At 36.2% G+C, this 25,744-nt stretch overlaps 1 protein-coding gene across 2 annotated transcripts; it reads right to left on the reverse strand.

Annotated features, from left to right (window-relative positions):
• Positions 1-2,391: 2,391 nt before the first annotated feature.
• On the reverse strand, positions 2,392-15,503 carry LOC115922729. 2 transcript variants are annotated; one of them, XM_030982223.1, is made up of 9 exons: positions 14,579-15,503; positions 11,671-11,780; positions 8,124-8,351; positions 7,368-7,598; positions 6,353-6,488; positions 5,967-6,166; positions 5,497-5,662; positions 4,816-4,934; positions 2,392-4,105 (listed from the first exon to the last, which is right to left on the reverse strand). In XM_030982223.1, exons 1-9 carry the CDS (start codon positions 14,712-14,714, stop codon positions 3,791-3,793), a joined length of 1,641 nt encoding a protein of 546 aa, XP_030838083.1. In that variant the 5' UTR covers positions 14,715-15,503; the 3' UTR covers positions 2,392-3,790. The 2 variants fall into 2 exon arrangements, with proteins under 2 accessions (XP_030838083.1, XP_030838084.1); XM_030982224.1 differs by lacking the exon at positions 14,579-15,503 and having other exon boundaries at positions 9,077-14,225.
• Between the last annotated feature and the right edge of the window lie 10,241 nt (positions 15,504-25,744).

The raw sequence follows: 25,744 nt of genomic DNA on the forward strand, positions 1-25,744 counted from the left end.
AAACGTTGGAAGCATTATTATTTCCATTACATTTTGTTTCCAAAAAAACTGAAACTGGTCAATAAATACGACCTATTTACTAAAACATTTCTCTCCTGAAGCCTTGCATTTCGATCCACCTGCAATAGATAATTGTATATATCTTTATAGGTGGAATGCCTTGTTAAACACGTGTTGCGTTATGTCATCAGGAGGCCTTTGTTCAAAAAAGCATAAAATTAGTAAACACATCTATATTACCACGATTCGATTAGAGTGGGGTCAGTGTGAAGTCGGCTGGCGGTGTGACTGAGGTATGAACAACTAAACTATATATTAAACATGATTGATGTTTAGTGATTAATCAATTTTTTATTTTTTTTTGGTTTAAAGTTTGAAATAAATCGGAGTAATGTTAAAAATCTTAATATCATACAAACTTTCCTGGAGCTCTGGTACTCCCCCAGGCAGACCGACGATATCGAGATGAGACCGACAATCGAATCTGTCTATTTTCTATGGCCAAGAATCGCTTGATTTGAAGGTTTGAGGTTGAGGTTTATCCGCGCTATTGAAGAATTATGGAACTGCATTCCAGAAATTCGACTAGATTGATTCTAAATTGGTTGTCACGCGCTTGATGGGTGATTTAAACCATTAAGGTTCGCAAAAACTGTCAATAAATCAACTTAAGGCTCGTTCAGATATAAATCGGTAAACTGCCGCAAAAAAGCCGTCGCGGTTTTGTTTGTTTGTTTCGTGTATATTAAGTTTTCGTTGACTCCATGAGAATCTTTCTGATGTTGATCTGGCATGCTTAACAAAAACAAAAGTACAAAACTTACCCCTTACGGATAATAAAAAGGTAAATTTCTCTTTTGGATAGGGCCATAAAACAGCACTTCACAGTACCAATGGAAGCTCCATCTGTTTGCGTCTCATGCAGCATATGCTTTGCAGGGCAAACCATATTGCCATATCTCCGCCAAAATGATAATAATAAACAAATATACCATGCATTAAGAGGCTCTAGTTGAAATAATGGATCGAGGTGACAGAAATAGCACTTTTTTCTAAGGGGCGTTGTCCGGAAGAATATAGTGCCATTTCTGTCGCTGATGAATCCATAATTTCACTAGTGGCTTGACCTTCAAAAACCAACCTTCCCCCTCAAAAAAATATAGTAATAATCTTGATCGATCGCATATCTATGACATCATCCATGGTATAGTCACTATGACATGACTGACAAAGAAAGCGGACAAAATATACAGTTCCTCTGGTAGACAAAGGAACATCCCTTCACTGCTTTTATGTAAAAATGTGTAGAACAGGTGTCACATGCACACTTAAAATAGTTGGGCCAAAAAATGCCCAACTTTTAACCAACACTGAGCAACATACGGTCCACACAACTATTGGTTAAAATCTGCCCAACTGATGTTGGGTAATCAGTTTGCTATGTGGTTGGGCAAATTGAATTGCCCATCAGTTGGTGACCCATCATATTTTACCCAACTCTACAATTGCCTAACAGTTGGTTATATTTTCAGTTGGGTAATTTCTTGCCCAACCAATTTTACCCAGTTAGATATTGCCCAACCTTCTATTTGCCCAACTTTTGAGTAAGTTTAATGTTGGTTAATTAAATGCCCAACCAGTTTTTACCCAACTCCCAGTCTGCCCAACTATCAAAACGCCCATCTATTGGGTAATAATTGCTCAACAATTTCTCTGCAACATCCATTTGCCCAACTCTCAAAACACCCATCTATTGAGTAATAATTGCTCAACAATTTCTCCACAATATCCATTTGCCCAACTATCAAAACACCCATCTATTGGGTAATAATTGCTCAACTATTTCTCCACAATATCCATTTGCCCAACTATCAAAACACCCATCTATTGGGTAATAATTGCTCAACTATTTCTCCACAATATCCATTTGCCCAACTCCCAAAACACCCATCTATTGGGTAATAATTGCTCAACAATTTCTTCGCAATATCCAGTTGCCCAACTCTCAAAACACCCATCTATTGGGTAATAATTGCTCAACAATTTCTCCGCAATATCCATTTGCCCAACTCTCAAAACACCCATCTATTGGGTAATAATTGCTCAACAATTTCTCCGCAATATCCATTTGCCCAACTCTCAAAACACCCATCTATTGGGTAATAATTGCTCAACTATTTCTCCACAATATCCATTTGCCCAACTCTCAAAACACCCATCTATTGGGTAATAATTGCTCAACTATTTCTCCACAATATCCATTTGCCCAACTATCAAAACACCCATCTATTGGGTAATAATTGCTCAACTATTTCTCCACAATATCCATTTGCCCAACTATCAAAACAACCATCTATTGGGTAATAATTGCTCAACTATTTCTCCACAATATCCATTTGCCCAACTCTTTAATTCGTCTGTTGGATAATCATTGCTCAACATTTTTTCCATAACATCTATTGGCTCAACTCTTTTTCTCATCTAAAGGGTAATAATTGCTTAACTGAAACACAAATAACATACACAGTAAACACATGTTGTTGTTTTCATCAGAAACGTAAAAACAAAACTTGTTAACATCAACTACAACATTACAATTTTTGGTGAAAAAAATACAACCTTTTAAAAAAAGTAAATGCAAATATAGCCCCTGTTTGGTGCAGCATGACAACTTTGATGTACACTGTATGTATTCCATGTACTCTGATTTCATACATGAATATGTGCATCATATATATTTTGTGGGTGTGGCATAGTGTTCATTTATCCTGACACACCAATACTCTGCCTTAGAGTGTTACACATGAACACATTTTTTTGAAGTAAAAAAAAAGAGGAAATAAATTCAAATCCCTCTAGATTATTTGACATGTGCAGAAGTACCACATGAAAGTTTGGCTATCTGTGATGGTGAACAGGTACTGATCAAATAACAAGGATACACACTGCCTACTATAACTTTTTGATTAGATTAAAGACAACAAAAATCAATTGACCCTACCTGCTATACTCAGTTTGATTGATTTTATTGATATTATCAATAATATCAATACAATTTTGCAAAATGTAGATAAAAATGTTGACTTCTCTACTTCTGCTTTGCGCGATGTAAATTAATGCATGCAGTCCATTCAGCAGAGAGTTCAGCGTAGGGTCAATGGACGATACACATTACATGAAAATTAATGGTATATGTAATTTACAATCATATACCCCACTTGCTTTTTTAAACGCAGAAAATATCATAGCTCATGTTTTATGAAGAAATATATCATTTTGATGTACGAGTTATGAAACAGTACTCTTGGGATTAAGACCAAACACGATAAGCATTTGTATACGCCAGTGCAAAAGATTTATAGCCAATAATATGTTTTGTATTTATACTTGGCATATATTCATTTGTTTTCTTAAACTTTCAAGGTGGGGATGTTAAGCAATGATTGGGATAAAACAATTAGGCCTTTATCATTTTTAAAATGTACACAAAGACTTCTGCTGTGTATAAATTCACTCTTTTTTTTAATATTATTCAGCGATCCTCACCCCACCCTCAAATCTTCAGTCTTACACAAACATGTCTAAATTATGTAAAATAATGTGCTGAATCCAACTCATAACAGTTTGTCTTTAAGGTTATTTTGTCCAAAATAATACTTTTTTCCAGTTTTTTTTCTCCCAAAATAAACTGGTTCAAGTAGCCAAAATGTGCTAAACGATGATGTGTCAGTTTCATCTGTAGGAAATATATCACCAGTAATCATCCTTGGCGTGAACACATCATGATGGCTTATGGCATGTTCATGAAGGCTCGGACCTCCCGCAGCTTTGGTGTAAGATGCTCCCCATCGGTAAACTGGAACACCACAATCTGGAGAAATTTCCAAACAGAACAGCTTTGCGGCTGATATTCGATATCCATCACATAAAGTGCCTTAAAGCACAAGTCGACTGCTTTAAGCAGTGTTGCGGCAGGAAGTATCCTCCTCTCTACTACGACGTACGCCTGTATTGGTGTGAGAATGTTCCCACGCACAACAACAAATGGCTGTGACCTGACTGCTTCATCAATGTTATCAACATAAGTCTGGATGTCGAGAACCTCCTGTAGTCCAAAGAGAAATCAAGAAGAAATCATTTGTAATTATATGGATTGATATATATATATTTGATGCTTGTCGAATGCTTCTGCTTATGAATCCACAATCACCTACAGGACACCCAAATTTGTTTATGCATGTTCATCCCTGTCCCATCAAAACATTACTGGGTATTCTTAAATATCCCTGCGGCAAAGGTCAACTGTACCCAAACTGGTCACGTTCAGAGCATTACATCAACTAAGCTGGAAGGCATATACAGCCTGTTAATATAAGCATGCATTTTTCACATGTCATTTGCAGGTTAAAGGACTTGCTTGCATTCATGAGTGAAATGCGATGTGATGACAAATCTGAGGCCATTTGTAGTTGTACCACAGATAATGACGAACTGACTTATTAAGATTAAAGCGCCTAGTGTTGCCCCTGCAGGGCCTCCTTGGGGACCAGCGTGCCCATTACTAGGAACTTGAAAATGGTTGCTTTTCAAGTTTTACACAAATAAAATGTTATGGCAATGCCTTATCTGGTAAGAACATAGGTATTGCATTTCAACCTCAATTTCATCAGTTGTCCTAGGTTTGAAACTCTTAACAAATTAACTATTGAATTTGTTTGTAATGAAATATGATTACTATGGCAAGATTTTAAACGCAAACCAAAATATATGCCTTACATGTCATTACTTTACCACCTCCCCAGCACATATACTTACTGGTTGAACGTCAATGAAGGACGACAATGTTTCTGCAGTGGTGTACGTTCCTCTCTTGGAATCTTTCCTTCCTCGGAACAAGACTGGGAGCATGTAGAATCCAAGATTGCTCTTTTCCTCTAAAAAGAGGGAAACAATGAAAGAGTTAAGTAATTAAGTCCCAATTACATATGAAGAAAAGGTGCAACAGCAAACAGGTCAATTATGGAACATCTTACAAAATGTACAGTTATATACAGCAAATTAAAAATAACGGTCGAATACAACAATTATTTTCTACAAATATGGGTAAAATCACTCAACGTAAATGTCAGTCAGTAATTTGGAGCTCAGCTTTCTGAGTAAAGAAAATCAAAATTGCACAAACTTCAGCATAGCCTTCCCAATGAGCTTTAAACCACCATCCCCACCCCAAAAAGCAAACAAACAAAACAAGCAAGTAAAAGTATGCTAAACCTTTGTCATGGAATCATGTTTTTATCATATGTTGTACATGTATTATATGTTTCAGAGCACTTTTATTTATTTCAGTTCAATTCCTTACAGGGGGGATATTAGACTCAATGTTTGGTCCTGGCCACAAAAATAAACATCATATAGTGTAATTGAAATAAATTCTTTTGACTTTCTCTCAAGTCATTTTCACTAATACTGTCAAATGTGTGTTCTGACACCACATACCAAGACTGAGTTTCCCAGGGTCATGAATGTTTTCGAATTCGGCTCTTGCACTTCTCCAGTTGCCAGTTTTCTCGGTGAAGTCCACTACTTTGTTACAGAATGTGGGCCACTTCTGGTACAGTGCGTTTGCTTTCTCTGGGAACAATTCTGCAAAATCTCCTTCAATCTGTAATTGTTAGGATAGTTATAGAAGCCAGATGAAAGGTAGGATATCTTTCATTTGCATCTTCTCTTTACCATTTTGCAAGGATTTGAATGGTACACACTAACAATTATCGGTTCAATAGGGATGCACGATTTCTGTAGGACCGTGTATCTCAGATTGTTAAACGATCCCTTTAAGGAGACTGCTAAAGTAAACCTGCCCATGCAACCAAAAAACAAAAAAGTTACTTCTCAAAACATGCGACTCTAGTTTAATTTAATGTCCTTTCTTGTCACATGCAGAAGAAAAATCAAGGTCCACATACCATTCCAGCATCGAGAAGTCTGGGATATGTGGTAAGAATGTTCTTCACACAACAGTCACTTCTCTTGATCCAGTCATGTCTTTTTGTTGCTGTTTGTTTCATGTAGTCCTTCACCATGTCCTCTGGCTCCTTGTTGTTACGCAGCCATTCTTCCATTGTCGTGATGTTATCATCGTTCACAGACTCAAGATCGGTATCTCCTGGATATAATGCAACAGAACAATCAACAATTAGCATGTATCAACAAGTTTTTGATGATTGTATTGGAAGGGGGGTTTTAGTTGGCATTGCTCATGCCCCACCAGTTTGTTATGGCACAGCATGACTTCATCAGACGGATCTGAATAACTCAAAACTTTAACTATATGAAAAAGTAGCCAGAATACCTTGCTTTTGAGACTCTGCCTCGTCTTCAGCTACTGGTACCCTCAGGGACTTCTCCTTTTTTCTGACATACCTCAGATGCTCCTCCAGGTAGCCTGTTGCTGGCCGTCCCTTGGCCCCCACGCAGTACCAGGCCTCCTGCTCAAATAAATTAAAATTCCTTCATAATTCAACTTCAAAAACAGTAATGCTCAACAACATTTGTTAAACATTAATAATAATCAAATAAAAGCACAATAAAATTCCAGTGTAAACTGTACATTTACATATTTTGTTACATATGTCAGTGTTTGCAATAACAAGGTTTGTCCTCTTAAGTACCTATTTCTAACTGCACACTGTTATATTCCAGCAATGTCATCAAGTCATTGCAAAAACAAAGTGAATGATGGATAATTCTGTGAATATCCATTACTCAATGGCATGCAGACAAAAGTCTAAATATTAAGAGATGTGTCATTACTGGATAATATAACTTATAAACAAGTGGTAAAAATAAACAAAAATATTGCACGATTTAGTGATTGATGCCATATTAGCTTTTCATTATTTGTAAGCTTTTCAGGCCTGTCTACTGTCAAATTTACTATTGCCAGAGATGCTCTTACAATGCTTGTGATAATGTGATACAACATGCAATTGATTGAGCATCTCCAATATAATAAATACAAGAATAACAAAATTGAGGAAGCTTCATAGCAAGTTACACAAAATAATATGATCCAGTATTCCAAAAGTTATTGCATAAACACATAATTTATTTGATTTAGACCTTAAAGTAGCTTATTGCTTCTGGCTCAAACAGAAACTTCTCATAAAATTTCACTTTCTTGTAAATGGGGTCTGTGGGGTAGGGACAGATGGAGGTATGGATGGACAACCTAAGAATTAAGGCACCTCCAAGTAATAAATGCCCGCTGTGGTAAGAATCAATCCATAAATCAGTCCAGAAAAAAGTGGTGATCTGAGCCATACCTGAGGTCACATTAAGGAAAGCAATTCATGGACAGGACTTACATAGCCAAGTGGAGATTCTGGATCTTTTAAGAAAGGAAAGCTTGTCACAATGGCATGGGCCATTGATGCCTTCACAAATGAGCTTGGCTTGGTACCATACTCCCGTATCAGGTACTGAGTCAACATATCCACAACAGTATGCCGGTCCCTTTTGCTGCAGAGATTTGTAGCATTGATGTTCCTTAATGCTGCTCTTCCCATGGTGGTCTCTCTCAATATACAAGCAATGTTCTGCAACAGATAAAGGATTTTTTGTTTAAAGATCAGTAAATTCAGAATAAACAAGTGAAATGTGACAGCATGCAGTCGGTGGGTATATCTCTGGCTGTCCGACCTCCTACAATAAGCCCATCATAAATCACTCACTGGGCATTCCTTGCAAACTTTGTTCTGATAAAAAATTTCAATGAAACCTTGAAACTGACCTTAGACTAGCTTAAAACCCATAACCCCAACCAAACATTTTCCATAACATTCCTTTATTCATTCATACCAAAATGTACCTACCAAATCATATCACTAGCCATTCTGCAGATGTAGAAATAAAATGGTATTTTTAGTAAAAACTTGAATAACCTTTGAACTGACCTTTCACCTTTGAGCCCTGCTGCTTGTCAGAAATACTGACAGACAGATAACTCCAAGACATAATGCCTCTGGCACCCTTATGTGTTGGAGGCATAAAAACTGATGAATGATGGTGACTCGACATGCCCACGCTTCAATTGTATCAGCCCACTATATACATAAACTTACGAAATGCACTTTCTTGACCCGTTTCAGGGGAGGATGTTGATCAGGACTCTTGGATTCTGGGGAGTCGTAAAGTGGCGTATCCAAACTGGGCTGGGAAGGGCTTTGTCTGGGACTCCACTCACTTCCTGTTACACAAGAGAGATCTGAGCAGTCATCTAAGGAGAACACTGATGGGCTTCTTGTCGACGTTGATGCTTGTTCCATGCTTTGTTGATTTGCAGCATGATACTACAATAAATAAATGAAAAATAATTGAACTTTCAATGTACATGTAAATGACTGATTATTCTTTACATTATTAATGACACAAACAGCCCCAGGTTAGACTTTAGTATCAAGTTTATTCCTTGAAGGGGAAAATCATTCTCACTGTTTCTGTACCCTTGTCCTATTTAAAGCAAACCCATAATTGAAAAGTGGTCACTCATGAGCCGAAGCTTCTTCAGTACATCTATAATATAATAATATCCAGTTAGGAACTTTCACTTTAGGCAGGAACATGCATTGGTAAAAAATAGCACATGTCCGGGGCCTCAATGAAGTACATATGCTAGAAAAACTTGGCATGAGTCATGGTACATTTAAGAAATTACAACATAATATGAATGAATGCAAATATAACAGACACATTTTCAGATACAGAAACAATGAAGTTAATAACGAGTTAAAAAATTCAAACCAGATATTTACTGTAAAAATTGTCATTGGAATAATCAAATTTGTTAGCAAGTCAGTACAGATCGATCAAGGTTAGCTTCTTAGCTATTTTTTCAATCAAAATGTGTAGAATGATACACTAAGAACTGATTCATAGATATAATTGTAATTGGAATAACAGTTTCTTTCTTTTGCTTTGTTTTGGTTCTGTTCTCTAAGACAAAATTTGCAAGTGCACCTGTAATGTCTAGTTGTAAAAATATATCACTTGCTTGCAACGGGTTGCCTACACGTACCTTCTTGTTCCTAGATGAATGAATGGTGCACCACAATATACAAGCAGCGCCCTCTTCCACTATAGGACTGGACAGCATTGACTGGCCTGTGATCAAACAGGTCACACCATTCAACAGCAGCTTGTGATTCCTCTCTGCCCACCTGTACTGCAAATGCTTCAACATGTCTGTTGAAGTACAAGGTCTGATACAGCCGAAGGAGCAGATACAACTTTTCTTGCACCACTACAATATGCTGAACACGTCCAAACGTGGGTCCATCATCATCAGTCCAATATAGAAGTACATCAACACCTGCCCGGAACTCATATCCATGAATGTCCACTTTCCCAGCAACTGTAACTTCGGTTCCCCTTCCACAGTTAATTTTTTTGCAAAGTGCCTCATCATCAAGTAGATCACCAAGCATTGCTGCAGCTTGCTGTGACACATTGATATCTTGGCTATCCAGTGACTGATTTGATACTGACCTGTAGCACCGTGCCATTTGGTATCTGTTAGCCAATGTTTTGACAATGTTTTGGTAGTTGCAAGATACACTGGCAATCTGCTTGAAAGGTCTGTGCATTGCTTCAAAACGCAATGCTGAATACTGGGTCAGTGGCCCAAGGTGTTTCAGTGCACGTGGGTAATGCACAAGAAAGTGCTGCTTCGGAGTTAGACTAGCTTCAGGGAAGAGCTGCATGAAGAGCCTGTGGTGATCATCAATCATTGCCTTCAGGACATAGATGGCAGACTTACTGATACTGGGACTCATAATGATTTTGAAGATGTCAATGATTGACAGTAAGAGTTCCCACTCATCACACATCTCATCAATCTTGTCTCCTAACATGAGAGGGATGTTGTATGCAAGGCACGTCATCTGTGCTGATGTCTGTCCACTGGCAGAATATGGATTCTTCAGTGATGCCTGCCTGATTGGGCTTGGTCTGTTTTTGCGGTCCACAAAGCCAAAATTGAATGAGGATATTCTACTGTTCACCTCATCCAGTGTTATGAAACCCTTCTGAACAAGTTTACTCAAAACAAGGTGCATTTCCAGGGGCAAGACTCCCTCTGTAAAATCATGCATTACATCTGGACATAAGTTTTGGGTGGAATGGTAGTAAGGCAATTCATTCAAAACTGTTGCATGCTTCAAGCCAGATTCTGACAAGGGCTTTTGAAGATCTGTATCATAGTTTATTTCATCACGGAGATATTGGGCATCCTCTTTTGGCTGTTTCTGAAGCAACGAGCGATGGCCTCTACAGAATCTACAGTAATAGTTGGCACGGAAACAGGTTGTACATCCCAGCATGGCATGAATGCCAAGATTGTCCCCTACAACTTGGAATAAGTAGGGTTTGACCCTACCCTCAAACTCTTTGCACTTGATAGTGAGTCCATCAGTCCACATCTGCTGCAGATCATCCTTGATTACCTTCAAAACTTCTGAGATGCCATATTTACTCAAAAGCGGAGATGTGATCATAGCTGTGAGCATGATATTTTCTAGCCTAGCCTGGTATTTCCTGGGAAGGGATAACACACTTGTATAAAAGGCACTTACCTTGTGTTTGCCGCGTTTTGACCCAAGCGGATTGGCTGTCTCAAACTCATCATTGTACAACAACAGAGGCACTAAGAATTCACAGTCTTGTCTAGCAGTAGCTTCCTGCCTTTTATAATAGTGACCATCTTTGAATGAATACAAAACATCATTATCTTTTGATCCTTTTTGAGACAGTATGGCGTTCATTACTCCTGGTCGCTCTAAGTATTGTTTAATAGTGTCAGCTAGTGGTATATATTGAAAGGTTTCTTTTTGTGTGCTTTGCAGTGGATCACCTGTCTTTTGATCAATTTTTGGTTTTAAGCAAGTTCCCAACAACACCTCACAAGGCTGAATGAAATCACCTTTCTCAGAGAAATATTTTTTCTGTTGAGTATCTGACATGAGCTCTGAAAATGGATTCTTTGAATTCTCGAATACATCTTGTATATCAGATCTCAGCTCACTGTTAGCTGCATATTGTGGCTCACTTAAGATATCCATCACATCCTGTTGCACAGTTTGTAACACAGAAATAACCAAATCTTGTGCGGTTTGAATGACCTTGTTGGTGTGTGAAGCAGGCACATTAGTCCTTGCCCTGAGTTCTGCTACAAACTTTGCTGCAATATCAGGTAGTCTCTCTGTTTGCGTTTCAAAAGAGACATCTTCCTGCTCACTGCTTTCTCCAACAAACAATGCCTTTTCCTGGTGCAGTTGTTCCAAATTCCCTTCAGTGTTGTTATTCTTTCCTAGAACAGATCCTTCATAACAGGTTTCACTTTGGTGATCTGGAACTGCTTTTGTAGTTGTGCTTGACGTCTTTATCCGTGCAGCGTGCTTTGAAATGAGATGTTTTCTATATCCCGATAATGTACGAAATGTTAGTCTACATGCCCCTTGCATGCATGTTATACTTACATTTTTCCCCCTGGTTGTTGTATGTGTGTATTTTAAATGATGGAATAGGCAAGAAATATCCCCCCTAATTAAATCAAGACACTGAAAGCATCTGTAACTATCCATAGTGAGATATTGTGCCACATCTAGGGCCTACCTCTGCACGCCACCCAGCGAGAAACTTCAATCGAGGTCCAATCTTGGGTATGAAGGATGTGATTATACTTTCACTTAGAAGGGGAAGGGTTTCCACATCAACTTCATTTTCTGGAGAAGAAGAGGGAGAGATTGATAAATAAGGCTTAGTGCAGCATAAACTGATTGTTTTCATATAATACCACAAACACACGTATGGTTGCGCAAATTAAACAAAAGTATATGTTTTAGATAATGATAAGCTGTAAACATTTGCTCATGTTCCAGCTAAAATATCTTCCATTTTGAATAAATCGCATAATCAATGTTTTTTGTTATTCCACAAGAGTCTATGAAAATCTGAATTTTCAAATGCGATTTTCTCGAAAATTTGGTCTTCGTATAGAAAACTTACTTTTAGATCATACTAGCGAATTGTATCAACTAATTGCTATTTATTTTCAGGTGATGTTACTAACATCCACACAATCAAATTAAGAATGGAAACCTTTTCTAAAGTCATACTAGTAATCACCTTAGTTTAGTCAAATTGTGCCTAATTTTTAACAATGTAGGGGCCTATTTAAAGTATAAAGATTAGTTGCATCAGCAATGAATTTGATTTCAAAGAAAGTCATTCAACTTACCAAATGAATCAGAATGATTTGAGAGTTAGCATAGCGGTCAATATATGCTGATTGGTTAATTAACATTACTAATTCATTGATAATCATATGTGTCTTCTCCATGTGCACTGTCATGCCTATTACTTCAACTTTAAACTGCCATACCGGTAATTGTTTTGTTCAACCTTTTGCGGCTGCCATGATATTGTCTGCATTAGTAGCCATGTTTCTCAGCTTTAGTATGACAAATAACCTAGCTTTATCTGACCAGGGTTTCTCAAAAAGTCTAGCACTCAAGCCTTTCACAGGCCACTTACAGTACCATACAACCATATATAAATTATAGTGTGTTACCTTGAATAGAGGCAACTGACAATTGTTTATCCTAGAAAAGATAATTTGTGGTGTTTAATAATTCTTTTGTACAGCTTATTGTTCAGTGGTGTGAAACATTAAAAAAAATGCATGTGCTGGAACATTTCACTGATATGAAGCAAAATAGGACAGTTAATCCTGTACTAACGAATGTCCTTCCTCCATGTGCACCTCCATCCCAAAATCGAATCAGTTCGTTGGCTTTGCAACTTGCAAGATACATGTACATGTCCCAAGTTTGGATGGTAATCCGTCCATCGGTTCTAATGATTTCATTGAAATCTGGACATGTAGTAAAATAGTGTACAATTTTGTGGGCATAATTTGGTGGCTTAAGCATCTGTAATTTTTCCATATTTAAAAATTATTTTCAGAAAAAGATTTTTTTAAATGAGAAAAAATGTACCCATGTTAAAAATTGTGCCCATTCGTGTACTACAGCGAGGTCACTGCAATTTCGAAAACCACCACAGCCTCTTGGTTTTGAATTAGGCTATTAATATGGGCTAAAATGTGGGTCAACTGCCTTTTAGTTATGACAAGGAATATCGCAATAGCACATAATTAATAGCCCCATTTAAAACCAAGAGGATGTAGAGTCTATGCTCTGTAAAACAAAGTTAGGCAGATGTTACTGGGCAAATCAAAGTTTGGCGCGTTTTTGTCAAATAATTTCTCCCAACCATTTACTGTATGAAGTTACCTAATAAAAGGTCAGAAATAAGTTGGGTAGGTGTTACTTGGTAAAACTGATGTTGGGCAAATTTTGTCCAACAATTGGGTTATTTTCTACCAACCATGTAGTTACCGATGAAATAATTGGGTAATATTTTTGGGCAAATTAAAGTTGGTCATTTTTGTCCAATAATTGGGTTATTTTCTACCAACCATGTTACTGATGAAATAATTTGCCCAACTAGTGTCGAATATACTACACATTATGGTGAGAATTGGGTGAATTTCCTATTGGGGTAAATTTTGTTGGTTAAAAGTTGGGTATTTTCTTTTCATCCAACACTGGGTAAATCATGCAAAATCTTTAATTTACCCAATAGTTAGTCGGACACATAAGTGCCCTCATGTTGGGTAAAAATTGGGCACTTGCCCAACATTTTTTTAGAGTGTTTGAATTTCAAAGTCCTGTAGAAAATGAAAGGGCAAAATCCTTAACATGGCAATGGGCAAGACAAATTGTCTCACTTTTTGAAATCTAGACTTCTAGATCTACAGGAAAATGAAAGATGATCTTCCACAAAATAATGTTCATAAAATTGTACATTATTTGACAACTTCAATTTTCTGATGAATCATTCAGTTCAGTGTTGATTATTAAATATAAGTAGGCCTAGATCTAGATCTAGACCTAGACTAGATCTAGTATAGTAATACCAATTTCAGATAACAGAGATAATTGTTCAAAATTACACCAGTCCCACGTACTGTATTACTATCTGGGTACACACCTACAAGTATGTGGTCCAATGTATTGGACCCACAGAACTCTTAAATACGTATTAAAGAGTTCTGTGATTGGACCCCATACAACCCATGATCCATAGAAAATGGAGGGTATTGTGTTATGTATGTATTGTAGCAGTTTTTGGCCTTTGGGTTTTGTAAAATCTTGAACAAAATATTTTTAAATATTCATTTGTGATCTAAAATTCATGGAAACAGTACAATTTGAATTTGATATCTAGACCTATATCAATCAAATATTAGTTTGGATTAGTAACACATGCATTAAAAGAGCAAATTTGAGGCAAAGTTTAATAGACCAATTGAATTGAAGCGTATTCATTAACCATTGCTGAGGCATATAGAACTAGTCTACATGTTGCTCATGTGTTATGGATATGGGAACAAGTCTACAGCAAGTACCTGTTGATCATGTTCTAAACTTCTAATCTCAATAAGATGTGAACGTACCTTCTAGTATCTTTAACACTGACGGACATCCCCACCTTTGAACGATTTTGGTGAGAGGGTCTATGAACCCATCTTCACTTGAACTATCTCCGCAGCAGTTGTCGAGCTCCATTTTTAGACCCTCAGGCTCTAGCATGCAAGACTCCGATATGATGCGTATATACGTACGTACGTACGTACAGTACAGGCTGCTAGTTACGTTGGTGCATCATATAGCTCGAGCTCCCGGGCCGGGACGGCCGCGCCGGCTATACCGAGTAAATAGAAATAGTACTGCGCATGGCATGCTGATCGCGAGCGACCAGGCCATGTGCGCGCTACCCCAAGACCAATACCAGGCAAACTTTACCCAAGTCTGGTTAAACGTAAGTCTAGTCCCCATCGAAGGTTTCCACTGCCATTTACGCATGCGCGTAATTGACGATGATAGCGTGTACGTTCCATGATCATTACTTACGTAGATTATGTAACTCTATAGGCCTACATGGTTAAGATGGCTCAGTTTTCACAAAAGATAAATCTTGGACTCTTTCAGCATCAAACTCGCACAAATTCATCGTCGCTTCAACACTCTGTTATTATAATTTTAAAATAGTCTAGAAGTAAATGGTTACAATTACAGGAGAGATAATTTCAATTTTTCATAGCAATATTTACACAGCATATTGTGAGCTAAAGAAAATTGAGCTAAATATATTTGGTAAAAGGCGGTGGTCAATTACTACCCTATATAAGCAAACAAAAAAAGGCGCAAAGTGAAATTGGGTAAGTGGTGATGGGTAATTATTACTCAGCATATGAGCAAACACAAATATGGGCAAAATAAATTGGGTAAGGGGCGGTGGTCAAATAGTACTCAATGTATGAGCAAACAAAAATTGAGCAAAGTAAAATTCGGTAAGTGGTGATGGGTAATTATTACTCAGCATATGAGCAAACACAAATATGGGCAAAATAAATTGGGTAAGGGGCGGTGGTCAATTATTACCCAATTATGAGCAAACAAAAATTTGAGCAAAGTAAAATCGGGTAAGTGGTGATGGGTAATTATTACTCAGCATATGAGCAAACAAAAATTTGGGCAAAGTAAAATTGGGTAAGAGGCGGTGGTCATTTATTACCCAATATATGAGCAAACAAAAATTTGAGCAAAGTAAAATTGGGTAAGTGGTGATGGGTAAATATTACTCAGCATATGAGCAAACACAAATTTGAGCAAAGTAAAATTGGGTAAGAGGCGGTGGTCAATTATTACCCAATTATGCGCAAACACAATTTGAGCAAAGTAAAATTGGGTAAGTGGTGATGGGTAATTATTACTCAGCATATGAGCAAACAAAAATTTGGGCAAAGTAAAATTGGGTAAGAGGCGGTGGTCATTTATTACCCAATATATGAGCAAACAAAAATTTGAGCAAAGTAAAATCGGGTAAGTGGTGATGGGTAATTATTACTCAGCATAAGAGCAAACACAAATATGGGCAAAGTAAAATTGGGTAAGAGGCGGTGGTCATTTATTACCCAATATATGAGCAAACAAAAATTTGAGCAAAGTAAAATTGGGTAAGTGGTGATGGGTAATTATTACTCAGCATAATTATGAGCAAACAAAAATTTGAGCAAAGTAAAATTGGGTAAGAGGCGGTGGTCAATTATTACCCAATATATGAGCAAACAAAAATTTGAGCAAAGTAAAATTGGATAAGAGGCGGTGGTCATTTATTACCCAATATATGAGCAAACAAAAATTTGAGCAAAGTAAAATTGGGTAAGAGGCGGTGGTCAATTATTACCCAAATATGAGCAAACAAAATTTGAGCAAAGTCAAATTGGGTAAGTGGTGATGAGTAATATTCCTCAGCATCTAACAATTACCCAACTACTTGGTAAATTGCTCTCAACTCCTTGGAACGATGTTGTTGCTAAATGTATAATAATTGGGTAAATATAATGCCCTGAAACAGATTGGGATAAAAATTACCCAACTTTGGAAACGATTTCTCGACCAACCATCAGTTGCCCAACGAAATTTACCCAACTCGCAGTGGGAATGTGCCAAAATTACACAACTACAGGCAAAAATTACTCAATCCTAATTTGCAAAATAATGTTGGTAAATTTCTAGGCGAATTTCTACCCAACCATCAGTTGCCCAACAAAATTTACCCAACTCGCAAAGGAAATGTGGCAAAATTACACAACTACGGGGCAACTGGTTCCCAACCCTCATTTACCAATACTGTTGGTAAATATCCGCCCAATAATTAAGTAAAAATAATTGCCCAATATTGGTTAAAACACTTAAATGTTTAAATGGGTAATAATAGCCCAGAATAACGAATTTTTTTAACCAACCAACAATTACCCAACTAAATTTACCCAACATTTTAAGAGTGTGCATATTCACCTTTTTACATAATAGCAGTGAAGGGATGTTCCTTTGTCTACCTGAGGAACTGTATATTTTGTCCGCTTTCTTTGTCTGTCATATTCATAGTGAGTGCACTATACCATGGATGACGTCACGGTATAGCACATTTTTCTTATATGTAACATCATAGCAATGTTATGTTTGGTCACATTATGTTATGTTGACCAATCACAGGATTTCATTAATCAAAAATATAATAAGAATTTTAAAAATTATGATAATACTTATAATAGTAGTACACATTTTTAATAATGATAATTATAAATAGTATTACCAATATTATTACTGAAAATAACAATAAAAATGATGATAATAATAATAATGATGATAGTATATATATTAATCATAATGATAATAGTAATGATAAAAATACTAATAATAATGATAATAATGATGATAATAATAATAATTGTAGTAGTAATAATAATTTAATAACAATGATAGTAGTAATAATGATAATGATAACAATAATAATTTTTAATTTGCATTCGACATGTCAAGTGAGATATAAGAGCTTTACGATTCAAATTTGATAGTCATATGAACATTAAACTCAAAATTTCATCGACTAAGAGTCCTAGGTAGTTCGTAGGTACAATCTGAGCATGCGCGGATTGATCTGCGCATGCGCAGATAAAGGTCACTTGAACAAAATTGTACAAACCCACCGAGACTAATACTGGATACATGCTCACGACAGTTATGTTATCATTATTCATCCATGCACCTGTGATGCATTCTATTGAACACAGGTGGAGTAATCTTTTTAAGAGGGCAAACAAAGAGTCACGTCCATGACTTCAGCTGTGAAGTTGGATTTATCTATGGTTAAAAGATATGTGGATATTTGGGGTGATATGACCCATTTGCTAACCACGAACTGGTCTATTCAGTCGTGCGACTGTTTACGATTTAAAGCCGATTGACCTATTATGACGTAGCCATTCAATCACAGTTAGTTATAAATTGTATCAATTTTTACAAGATACTAAAAAATGTGAAGTGCAGTGTGCTTTGAATTGCACTGCGCTTTTTATTTTGTATAGGCAAGCTATCGCGTGGTGTGGGAACAAAGCTCCAAATGTCAATACCAGTTACCACTTGGTGCTATTTTTTATTTGTAGATCAAAACATAATAAATATAATTCAAAATGCTATTTTACCAAAATATAAGATGCGAAATGTCATTTCCTTTCTTAATTCATTTTCACGACAAATAGTCGTTTTTTAGACACAGCTTCGAGTGATTCTCTACGTAATAGCAATGACGTAGTGATTTCCATGGTAACTAGATGTAATAATCGATAGTCAATTGGATGTTGGTGGGAAGTAAATACATTAATTGAAATCTGTTCCTATCAAATTGAAAGGCAAACGTATTTTTTACATCAACGAAGCCTTTTCTTACGACAAAAAAAAGCTCTTGAGAAGAGTAATTTTCAAATTACTGAAAGTGATTTCGAATATTCCTGATTTAAATTGCGATGGCTCAGTAGTTGAACAGTGGTCTCTTAACCGAGAGGTCTCGGGTTCGAAACCGAGTAAGTTCGCTAGTGCCCTTTGGGTTAGGCATTCATTCTCATTACCAACTCCCTCGGAGAGAACTTAAAGCCGTCAGTCGATTCCTAGTTGCTCAACTACTGACATACTCATGCCTTTTTATCAGCCTGGGAAAACAAACCAACGAGTCAAATTCAACCAAATGATAAAATTGTCAGGGGGTTACTCCATGGCAGTGTTTTACGAAAGTAATTGTCTGAACTAGGGCCAACAACAACATTTTGGAGCAAAAAAGTATATATTTCGTCGTCAGCAAAATGGAGAAAATTGGATTAAAGATTTATGTCAATAGTTTGTTTCAATTTTTGTCGTTGTTTAGTATGTTTTGGGTTGGGGTTTCCTCCTTGCCAGGGTTGATTTCCTATCTAAAGAGCATTAAGAATTTCAATTAAAACGAGAAAATTTCATCATAGAATCGAGTTTATTGAAACGGAAAACCTAAGAATATATTAATTACGAAACATTGACTACTTCCATTGATTTTCACGTATAACGTATAACGTTGAGAAATAGATTAAAAACATACAAATTTAGGTTATATATATTTTCATGAGAACTTACCAAAATAAAGTGATGATAACACAACACAACAACCTTTATTCTTCTATCAAACTGGACGACGCCCATGCCTTTATTTCATAAATATATGATGACTATAAAACTAGTAGACAACACCCATGTTGCTCAGTCGTTATTATTTACTAAACGCGAATTCCTATTGTTACGATCAGCATGATTAGTTTTCATTCATTGGTTTGGGCTTTTCCGTCTAGCCCTGTATGAATCAATCGGACTTTGCACTGTAAATAGGGCGAGGTTCTTCGTAGAATACTATATTTCATTCCAATCCTAAGCGTAATAATTTTTTTACACCGGCCGTAACGGCGGCACCGTCTGTGGCGGCAAATCGAGGTATCGACTTAACCCACTTATCATTGGCCTTTGTTCTGTGTGTTGTCTGTCTTACACTATGAATATGACTGACAAAGAAAGCGGACAAAATAAACAGTTCCTCAGGTTGACAAAGGAACATCCCTTCACTGCTATTATGTAAAAATGTGTAGAACAGATGTCACATGCATATTCACCTTTTTACATAATAGCAGTGAAGGAATGTTCTTTTGTCTACCTGAAGAACTGTATATTTTGTCCGCTTTCTTTGTCAGTCATATTCATAGTGTTAGCAGAGGAGGTCACTCGGGTGGGGAGGGCTGGGGAGCACAGTGCCCCTCACTTTTTCGAGTATCATTTTCCCTTCATTAGAAGTGCCCCTTTTTAACTCTGATGAGTGCCCCTTTTTGGGTATAATAAAATCCTCCTTTTCAATTTAATAAATGCCACTCTACTTTGACATGTGCCCTTTTTTTAAAAAATAAGTGCCTTTTCCAAGTTTGATAATTGCGCATTTTCCCTTTGCAATAAGTGCCCCTTTTCACCTCTGACATGTGACCTTTCAAGGTATAATAAGATCCTTTGTTACTTTTGATAAGTGCCCCTTTTTAGTTATGATAATAGTGATCCCACTGTCGCTTACAATATTTGCCCTTTTGCAGTTATCTTTCCAATTCAAATTAACATTTATTCTCTTCCAGTCAATTTGAGAACATATCTGACATCTGTTCAAACATCTGTTTAAACAATGCAATTTATATGTAGGAACATAAATATAATTTGAGAACTTGTATTACAAGTGAGAAGGCGCGAATCCCAGGCAGCATAGCTTGTATTGTGTACGCCCGATTCACAAATTCAAAATATACATTATGAATAGGACAAGAAGAAAGGGATAGGCAAGGAGGAGAAGAGGATAGAGAGTTTAGAGAAAGAGAAAGGAAGAGGACTGCAACATAGAAGCAATGGATTGTATGGCATGTATCAGCAACACAATGGCAATGTAGGTGAATGGTACAATGTGAAGATATTTGACTGAATTTTTATAGAATAATACTGGATTTATCACCCCTCCTTCTGTATAGGTATAGATATAACAGTAATCAAAGACATAATTATTGAAGAGTAAGATTTGTATTGTTTTAGAAGATGAAGATGAATTTTTGATATGTTTTAACAAGTGTCTTTGAAATTAGTAGGATATTTTCATACACATTATATATATATATATATATATATATATATATATATATATATATATATATAGCCTATACTGTATATTTACATGTAGGACTATATATATTTCGCTACAAGTTCATACATTAATACAATACATACATATACATATATATTTTTACATACTTAAACACATGCATAAAACTCTCTCTCTCTCTCTCTCTCTATATATATATATATAATACCATACACATCTAATTATACAATATACGCACAATCTTCACCCTAATCGGGTATAGGGCTAATACTTATTAACTGTATTTAAAAATCATACATTTTTTAAGCTTAAAGGCGTCGTTTAACAATGTTAAATCTGAGAAGCATGGCCCTACGTGTTCTCAGTGTCTTTGATATGGCGTAGCCGCGTAATATTGAAGCCCTAACAAAATTGCGCTTCAAAATGAAACATGAAGTGCCTTAATGAGTAAAAAATCTTTGAGTGACCGGTTTTACCATACTCGTTTTCCCGAGTAGACTGTAATGTTATGAAAACCGTTAGGAAAACGCAAAATTTGATTTCGATTTCCAATCATAAATATCTTGATAATCAGACAGGCGATCGGCTTGTATAAATCATGGGGTTCCTGACTGACCTAAATGTTTACTTATGGACATCTGAAACACGTAGGAATTGGCCGCAGAACTGAGAAGGTACTTTTGAGTTTAGACATTTATATAGTGATGTACATTGTTGAAGGTTTATTTATTGCTTCAATACGAAGCAACTTAAGAGATTTAAATAAAAGATCGCTACTGGATCGTGGGTGAGAAACTGATATTATACGTAAAACCTTATTTTGCAGTGCTTTTTTTTAGACTTGTTCGATATATATTTGCCCATATAATATTACAATTGGATGGGGATGAGAGGATCAAAGACAGTACAAAGTAAGTAATATCCTTTTGGGTACAAACATACTTAGGCAGTAACTAACACCTATGTTTTGAGCTATATATTTTGTTGTCAAGTGCATGCATATGATTTTTCCATGTTAATTTACTGTCTATTAAAATACCACAAAACTTAGTAGAATCCACTTTGGGTAGAATATTACGTTTCTTGAGTTTATTGGTAATTTATTAGCAGTAAACCAATTGCAGACATTTATTAATTCGGTGTTAACAGTTTTACCAAGGAGTTTTAAGAGACGGAGTCATATCTAGCTTATTCCCTTTATACCATCTCCGGTGCCCGCTAGGAGAAAATATGTCAGGCATGTGCTTAACTGGATCTTTTTTTGCAGATACGTAGACAAAAGTTTCCTGCCTATAGCTGCAAACTAACGGGCCACTTTCAAAGGGAAATATGCTTTTGTAATGCTAATTACGTTCGTTTCTCTACCACTCGTCTCATAAGACGAGCAGTACACAATGCTAACCTTTACAGGAGGCAAGCGAAAGGAAATGGAGCCAAATTTCATGAAATATCAATCAAAATTACTCGACTGGCACGTGTGGGCACTACTCTGTCATTATAACATCATAAAGAACTGTACAAGAAAAGATTTTTTAATTTTTTTTTGGTGTACCGGAAGTAATCGGAAATCGTCAAATTGCAGGTTTTAGGATAGTAACATTTTCCTATTTTTAGAAAATAATAATGCTATTATACGATGTATGCAAATTCCTTGAAACAATTATGCTTTTGTAATCATATTTTATCATCTGCTCGATTTTCTCCTTATTACTTCAAATAAAAAGTGAAATATTAACGATATTTCTTTGTGAAAAAAAATCACTACTCAAGCTTTCCAATTATATTGGCGGCTTCGAGCCTCAGATATCAAAGGTAACAGAACACTTGACAAGTATTCTATTTTGCAACCTTAGATAACGACAGTTGCTTTGAATAATTTGTTTCCAGTTGGGTCTTTAGCTTTTAAAACTCCTTGGTTGTACATATTTAACGATATTTTTGTGAGAATATAATAAGTTTGTAACATCAGCGTAAAGAATAAAAGAAAGTAGGCTAGATGATCGGTAAATATCATTTACAAACAGTATGAAAAATAAGGGGCCTAAAACTGACCCTGGGAGACCCCCCCCCCCCCCCCCCCCCCAAGTAATTTATTTTAAGTCATACAGTTTAGAATCATAAATGGTACATTGACGACGATTATTAAGGTAACTAGAAAAAATATCATGTGCAATTCCACGAATGTGGTAGTAAATAAGTTTAGGTAATAAAATATTATGGTTGATTGTGTCAAAGGCCTTTAAAAGATCAATAAACACACCGATAGCGAGTGAATTATCTTCGAATGCATCAACTATTTTGTTGGTAAATTCCAAAAGTGAGACTTGAGTTGAGTGGTTTTTCCGGAAGCCAAATTGATTTACAATTAGCCATATCTAGTTTGAAGGAATCAAAGAAGTTTTGTTTAATACCAGGAACATTTTATCTATACCTCCACAATGAAAGGAAATGATCGGGGAGTGAAAGGGCCGGGGCAGAATGCCATAAATATCATATATTTTCCACCGTGTGCACCCACACCTTCAATTCAAATGTTTAAGGTCCCTTTTCTTTATTAAATCGCAAATATGGGCCCACCGATCAAAGGTATTATTGTTCTTGCTCGAGTAATGTAGTGATCATTAATAATATTAAATATGATTACATTAAAACAAAATGTGTATAATAAGGCGTGATAAAAGCTGTGGTTTGCGTGGGCGTATAGATGTGAGTGTGGGTTTGTGGATTTGCGTGTAATTCATTATTCCGTAACAAAAACCACTCTTTTATTTTCGCTCTTGAATTCGTGTGTTAGGCGTCGTCAACATGTCTTCATACGGAGAATTTCAAATGTCAACCGTAATCGATTTGATCTATCATACAAAAAAAGAAGTTTAAGAATATTATCGAATGTCAAATTTGAAGAAAAAACCCCGCAAACAAGTCATGAATAGAACGTCTGCACAGAAGAATGAATCCCTATATGAAAGAATTTCAGTCATTAGCTCATTGGAAGTAGATTACATTCAATAGCGAAGTATACTTTAGATTCTACTCCACAAAATGCTATGACGTAAATCCTGACGATCATTATTGACTCCAATTTCATTTATCTCTTATATCCCAGTAGTTCTTTTTTCCAGGAGTGTTATAGGCATTTCAATTTCAGTTTTGATTCGTGCATCATTGAAAGATGATCTAAATGGATTCGTTGTTTTGTGCTTCTTCCATTGTAAAACACACCACCGTCTGGTGTATTTCAGGACAATAAAATATTTTATTGAGATGTATTGGTTATTTTGTTGAAGTATTTCTCGAATTATTGCTAGTTGGTTCTCAAGTCTTCATTCAGATCTGTATAGGTCAGATCTAAAAATAAGCTGTTTTTCAAGAGTTAGTGATGTTCGAATTTGGAATGAGTGATCAAGTAGCTCGATCGTTCATTCTACATCTTATTTCGATTAATCACTTAGTAGAGAGACTTTCATATTCGGTGGCACAGCAAGAAATCAATGTATAAAAAGTATATACTTAAAAAAAAGAGCGAAATTACCCAAGTCCTCAGTCCAGCATAATGATCAGGGCTACATTTCATCAAGGTTATACAGTTGCTGTTAAGATTGCATTGGAGCTTTAGGTTAGGTTTAGGGAAGGATATGATAATACAAATTAAAATGATAATAACAATAATAAGAATTATAATACTGATAATTATGATAAGTTGATAATATATATAACCCTAAATGTTGTATTAACAGGATATCTACATATTACCCTAAATGGTACATAAACAGGACATCATAAAACAACTGGTATATTACCCTAACCCTAACCCTTACCCAAACGCTAAATTCGAAACAATACTGATGACTAATGATTAAACCTATTGTATATTCGGAGGCCTTTAACCTTCCTCTGCCTGTAAACGTACGTAGAGCTAGGGCAGTGATTATATTGTTCAATCGATAACAAGACACGAAAATGTCCTGCTAATGACCATGTCTACTTAATGACTTATTTTTCCACTACATTATGTCCGTCTAATGACGCTGTAAGATGTATAATAATAATATTAACAATAATACTGAAAAGTTTGATTTTTGTGAAAGTGTGTTAAAAAAAAATGAAGTAAAGAAGGACGCAAAGGGCAAGAGAGGGAGAGAGTGAGAGAGAGAGAGAGAGAGAGAGAGAGAGAGAGGGAAAGAGAGAGAGAGAGAGAGAGAGAGAGAGAGGGAGAGATGGAGGGGTGATAAGTGTTTCTTTTTTGTTAAACCATGTTACAATACAAGAAGAAACAATCATATCGTTCTTTTTATAGAATTTCTTATTTTATCATGCTAAGAATTATTAAAGTGAGAGGGAAAAAGAGAGAAAAGAGTGATAATGGAGAGAAAAAGGAAGAGAGCTGTTTGTATTGTGAAGCAAGAGTGACATTTAGAAGGTAAAGGGGGTACCTCAACAGTGTAGGAGTACAGGATAGTCACATAATAACATCATTAACAGCCGAAGATAGAAGAAGAACAAAAATACTGGGGCATTAAAGGCTCGTTCAAATATGGCGCGGCGGTTCTGTATTTTATGAATCAAATACGGAGCTCAATCAATACACGCAAGTCTATTTGTTGCGCGCAGCTGCCTTTAATTTTCACACTTAAACAAAACAGCGGCTTTTTTTCCGGCGGCTTACTGTGCCATACCCGAAAAAGCCTTCAGAAAAGCACGTTCTTCACGTGGACGGACAATACAAGTTCAAAAGTATTACACATTTTTTACCAAATCGATTTGACATTTTTAAAATCCTATTCATGAAGAGGCTATGTCCACATTTTCGATACGCATTGCATATTGTTATTATTTTAAGTGGTCTACGGATCAAAGATTTTGCATGGGGCTCCTTTAACAAAATAAATTAAGATAATAATGATTAAAAAAATTAAAAAATCATGATGATAACTAAAATAGTAATAATAACGTGAACATAAAATGTGACAACCAAAATGAAAGGGCGAGGCAGCCACATTTTTAGATGCCTTTTCAGTCAAACATCTGATAAAGGGCATGAAATATGTTAAGGGGAAGGGCAAGGGTTGAT

Source organism: Strongylocentrotus purpuratus, unplaced genomic scaffold, assembly GCF_000002235.5.
Source record: "Strongylocentrotus purpuratus isolate Spur 01 unplaced genomic scaffold, Spur_5.0 spur5_scaffold_12, whole genome shotgun sequence".
NCBI classification, from domain to species: Eukaryota; Metazoa; Echinodermata; class Echinoidea; order Camarodonta; family Strongylocentrotidae; genus Strongylocentrotus; species Strongylocentrotus purpuratus.